General features: G+C 44.5%; 1 protein-coding gene across 1 annotated transcript; it reads left to right on the top strand.

Moving 5' to 3' along the window:
- Positions 1–769: 769 nt before the first annotated feature.
- LOC147888505 (pentatricopeptide repeat-containing protein At2g33680-like) lies at positions 770–5,196 on the top strand. Its single transcript, XM_087392812.1, has one exon. The coding sequence runs from the start codon at positions 1,030–1,032 to the stop codon at positions 4,573–4,575; it is 3,546 nt and encodes a 1,181-aa protein (XP_087248938.1). The 5' UTR covers positions 770–1,029; the 3' UTR covers positions 4,576–5,196.
- Positions 5,197–5,675: the final 479 nt, after the last annotated feature.

Raw genomic sequence — 5,675 nt, 5'->3', positions numbered from 1 at the left:
GACTCTCCCAAAGTCCATTGCATAGTGGTTGCAGAAAACTTACAATGTTTTTGCAACATTTTCATCTTCACCAGTTAAAATATTTTGTAAAATTTGTAAAATTTTAGGCTACTTAAGTAGTCATAGTTTTTTAAAAATTCTTTTTTTTTCCACACCCCCACCCCACACTCACACGTTCGCGATCCTATCGAGGGGCACATACGCCCTGGGTCGGTGGCCACAGGGTCCACAGCCGTGGTCAACTCTCACACACCATGCACGCCATTACCAATGGGATCAGGGATATTTTCAACAAGAGATAGATCGGTGAATCCGTGTTAGCAAAGCTGAAAATTCTGGTTTATCGGAAGCGTTGTCCAAATCCCTCGAGAAATCATCTTTTCATGACCGCCCCCCCCCCCCCCTCCCTCCCAAAAAAAAAAAACAGGAGGCATGAGCCTCCAAAGGTTAGCTAGAAAATCAGCAAATTCTCGAGGAAAACCTTCAAAATTTCATTTGTTGGCCTAGCTATTAAAAACGAGTTTCAATCTTGAAAACTAAAAATGTTTTTTATGTGTAATTATTGGGGTCTTCATTTTGTGGTGATATTATTGGCTGTGTGCCACTTCTGCTTGTTTAGCATCATTCTTTTTTTTGGTCATTCATCTCTCCTCCTGGTTGGGCAGGCCCGTTGAATCCGATTCACCTTGTTTTTGTTAGCACTGCCCCTAGCGGGGGCAGGCTCTAGCAACGAGAAAGTTGCTCTTTTGTGCTACAAAATTGCGTGCGCTTCACTATGTCAACCTCGACATCAGTTTGCGAGGCCTTGCCTGGTAGATATGCATTTCCACACAGAATCGCAATCAAGGGATCAATGCCCCTACGGATCCTCAGCCCACCTTTGCCAGCGTTCGCTCACTGCTTTGGCCTCGATTCCCACCGAACCCAAAACGAATGGATCGCCCACAGCAGCCCGGAAGATCCTTCTGCGAGATATCCTCCTTAGTGATCTTCCCCGATGTAAGGTAGCTCTGTGGCTATTCGTTGGTTATGGGACCACCGATTAGGCTGCCTCTTTGCAGTACTGGCAGAGCTGGAACTAAAGCTCCCAGGAGGTTGCCCAAGATTCATGTCGCTACTGGGGAGCCTCTAAATGAGCTTCCAGTGTTTAAAGCAAATGATTTGATACATATGCATGTGAAGAGTGGGCGCATGATGGATGCCCGCCATGTGTTTGATAACATGCCAAGGCGCGATTTGGTGTCATGGAACATTATAATTCTGGGGTATGCTAAGCATGAAGAAGGTGCTCGGGCTTTGAAATTGTTTGCACGGATGCATCTAGACGGTGTGCAACCAAACGATCGAACCTTTGTTGGTGCATTGAAGGCTTGCATTAGCTTGGCAGTAATGGAAGAGGGGAAGCAAACAAATGCAAGATTTGGAAAAACAGGATGCTTGACGAAAGGTAGAGCTATCCACTCTTGTGTGGTAAAGAGTGGCTTTGACTCAGATGTATTCGTCGGAACTACCATGTTAAATATGTATATGAAATGTGGGAGCATTGAGGATGCACAGCTTGTCTTTGACAGATTGCCTCATCGTGATGTGGTTACGTGGACTACCATGGTCCTGGGATACTCTGAGCAAGAAAACAGCAGACGGGCTTTGGAATTGTATATACGCATGCACCATGAAGGTGTCCAATCGAATGCTCAAACCTTTGTTGGTGCGTTGAAGGCTTGTAGTAGTCTTGCAGCTCAAGACAAGGGAAACAGAGCTGACAGAATGTGTGAGACGATAGAGAACCTTACAAAAGGTCAAGCTATTCACTCCCAAGTTGTACAGAATGGTTGTGAGTCAAATGTATTCGTGGGAAACACCCTAGTGACTATGTATGCAAAATGTGGGAGTATGGAGAATGCACAGCGTGTTTTTGATGGATTGCTTTACCCTGATGTTGTTATGTGGACAAACATGATCCTGGCGTATGCTGAGCAAGGAGATGGTACACTGGCTTTGGAATTGTACACACGGATGCACCAGGAAGGTCTCCAGTTGAGTTCTCGTACGTTTATTGGGGCATTGAAGGCTTGCAATAGCCTGGCAGCACTCGAAGAGGGGAAGCAAGTTGACAGGAGTATTATGAATACAGGATGTCTGGAGAAAGGTAGAGCCATTCACTATCAAGTAGTAATGAGTGGTTTTGAGTCAGATGTATTTGTGGGAACCACCTTAGTGGATATGTATGTGAAATGTGGGAACATGATGGATGCACAGCGTGTATTCGATGCTATGCATCATCGTAATGTGGTTACGTGGACTACCATGATCTTGGGATACACAGAGCAAAATTGCAGTACACTGGCTTTGCAATTGTATGCACAGATGCATCAAGATGGTGTCACAGCAGATGATCGAATATTTGTCGGTGCATTGAAGGCTTGCAGTAACGTTGCAGCATTGGATGAGGGGAAACAAGGTTATGGCAATTCGGCAAAAAAAGCATGCCTGGGAAAAGGTAGAGCCATCCACTCGCAAGTAATAAAGGGTCGCTTTGAGGCAGATGTATTCGTTGGAAACACCTTGATCAATATGTATGTGAAATGTGGAAGCATAAAGGATGCACAGCGCGTCTTTGGCAATCTCCCTCATTGCGATGCGGTTACATGGGCTACCATGCTCTTGGGGTATGTTGAGCTGGAGGACTGTGCTTTGGCTTTGGAATTGTATGCACAGATGCAGCAGAAAGGGGTCCAATTGAATGCTCAAATCTGTGCTGGCACATTGAATGCCTGCAGCAGCCTGGCAATTCAGAAAGAAGGCAAGCAAGTTGACAGCACATTTACAAAAATAAGATGCTTGGAAATAGGTAGAGCCATCCATTCCCAAGTATTAAAGAGTGGATTTGAGGCAAATGTGTTTGTGGGAAATACCTTGGTAAACATGTATGCGAAATGCGGAAGCATGGAGGATGCAGGGTGTCTCTTTGATTCATTGCCTCATCGTGATGTGGTTACTTGGACTACCATGATCATGGGGTATGCTGAGCAGGAAGACATTGTGCTGGCTTTGAAGATGTATGTATGGATGTACCAGGAAGGTATCATAGCAGATCATCGAACATTTGCTTGTGTATTGAAGGCTTGCAGCAGCCTGGCAGCACTAGAAGAGGGGAAGCAAGTTGACAGGAAGTTCATGGAAATAGGATGCCTGACGAAAGGTAGAACCATCCACTCCCAGGTAGTAAAAAGTGGCTTTGAGTCTGATGTATTCGTGGGAACAACCTTGGTGAATATGTATGTAAAATGTGGCAGCATGGAGGATTCGCGATGTACTTTTGACAGACTTCCTAGTCGTGATGTGACTACATGGACTTCCATGATTCTGGCATACTCTGGCCAAGAAGACTGTGCACTGGCTTTGGAGATGTATGCGAGGATGCACCAGGAAGGTATCAGAGCAGATCATAGAACCTTTGCTTGTGTGTTGAAGGCTTGCAGCAACCTGGCGGTACTAGAAGAGGAGATGCAAATTGACAAGAAACCCAGTAAAATAAGATGCCTCTTGGAAGGTAGAGCCATCCACTTCCAAGTAGTAAAGAGTGGCTTTGAGTCAGAGGTATTTGTGGGAAACAACTTGGTGAATATGTATGCAAAATGTCGGAGCATGGAGGAAGCACGTTGTGTTTTTGACAAATTGCCTCATTGTGATGCCACTACATGGACTACTATGATTTTAGCTTATGCTGAGCAAGGGGAAAGTTTGGAGGCTTTTAGACTTTATTCACAAATGCAAGAGCAAGATTTGTCTCCAAGTAGTGCTACCTTTGTTGCCATCCTTAAAGCATGTGGCAACACTGGATCACTTCGAACTGCAAGGGAACTGCATTCCCAGATCAGCAGGGCTGGTTTTGAGATACTTGTGATCGTGGCAACCTGTCTTATTGATGTTTATGCTAAATGTGGGAGCATGGTTGATGCCCAACAGTTATTTGATGCACTGCCCACAAAGGATGTTGTACCATGGAGTGCATTAATGGCAGGATATGCTTGCCAGGGAGAGAGTGAACTCGTGTTTCATTTGTTTGAAAGAATGACACAGGAAGGCTTACAACCAGACAAGGTCACATTTATTAGTGTCCTTACTTCATGCAGTCATGTGGGTCTGGTGGACAAGGGCCAGAAGTACTTTCAGGCTATGAGCAAACAGTATGGGATTATGCCAAGCATTGAGCACTATGCCTGCATGGTTGATCTTCTTTGCCGTGCAGGCCAAGTGGATGATGCAGTGGCTATGGTGGAGAAGATGCCTTTCCAACCTAATGTTGTTATGTGGTTGACCGTGTTGGGTGGTTGTCGAATGTGGAAAAGGGTGGATGTTGGAAGGCATGCCTTTGAAAAATTGGTGGCACTAGATAAAAAGCTTCCTGCAGCTTACGTTTTGATGGCAAACATTTATGGTGATGCTCACATGCAGGACCACCTTGAGAAGATTCAGATAATGAGACAGAATGCTGAAGCATGGAAGATTATGAAAAGGAAGAGGTTACATGTAGGCAGAGAGATGGTTGCATGTTGCGTGTGCCCTAATTGATACTCTCAAGGGAACATGTAGCTATTGTGAAAATTTTGCAGCTTTGTGTGACGACTATCAGATGGGCACTGCTCTTAAAGATGGAATAGAGAAATGCACCGGGGAACCACTTTAAACAGAGAATGCTAGTTATATCACAAATTCCTATGACTGGCATTCTCTGTTAACTGTGGTCCCCTATGTAAATTCATCTGCTTACAGAGTTGGTCACTCAGTAATTTCGTTTCGTGTAACCGCCCCAGCCCGGCCTCCTCTCTCTCTCTCTCTCTCTCTCTCTCTCTTTCTCCAAAGAAAAGAACTTTGTATCAATGCTTGGGAAAAAACCAACCATACAAATCAACTATCCGTGTGGTGCTGATCACGGAAGAAAATACAATAAAAGCGTGCTGGCTGCCAACCAGCCTGTGGCAATCTCAAAAACAGGGGCTGGGCTCTCTTTCTCTTGGTAATAGTAGATTATTATCAACATTCTTTTACAAATGGGCCACATGGCTGCCATGTGATATGCAAGCTCTCCTCAAAATCACTCTGAACCACAGGTGAAGCCGTGTTATTCTCCACCGAATGGGCTGACCGCAAGGAAGAAACTTGCCACAGTAGCAGCCCTTTTATATGACCTATGTGAGCTTTAATACCAACTTTTGCATCAAGTATGAAGGCATTCCTAATATGTCGCAAATGAGTTTTATTTGAAAAAATGAAAGACTATTGAACGTTTTGGGTATCCGGCCCATTTGGAATCTTGCTGAAATCCAGGCTTTAACCTTTATGGGCCTATCGGTCAATGGAGTCCAGACTTCTGAAATAAGATACCACACCTTATGTGCCACTGGACATTTATTGAAAAGATGTAAACAGGTTCCCAAGCATGTGGTACAAAAACAAAATTGCGAAAAGCAATCCACCACTTGCAGAACTGGTCCCCCATTGGTAGGCCTTGAACTAGTGTGCATTAGTGGGATCTTAGACCACCAGCCCTATAAAATTACTTACATTAGGCCCTACTCTCCTTGGGCTTCCATACCCTATTAGCCTTCTATTGATCAAGTGCTTATCTTTAATCATGATATGATACACGTAATCTGTTGTACTTTGGAAAT

This window comes from Dipteris shenzhenensis, chromosome 21 (assembly GCF_047967505.1).
Source record: "Dipteris shenzhenensis isolate YYH24624 ecotype China chromosome 21, Dip_SZ_1.0, whole genome shotgun sequence".
NCBI lineage: Eukaryota > Viridiplantae > Streptophyta > Polypodiopsida > Gleicheniales > Dipteridaceae > Dipteris > Dipteris shenzhenensis.
The sequence above is the reverse complement of the archived record's forward strand: the minus strand, read 5'-3'. Positions and strand labels throughout refer to the sequence as shown.

Bases quoted from the DNA above. Each gene is read 5' to 3' on its own strand.
- LOC147888505 (XM_087392812.1), top strand. From the start codon at position 1,030: ATGGGACCACCGATTAGGCTGCCTCTTTGCAGTACTGGCAGAGCTGGA.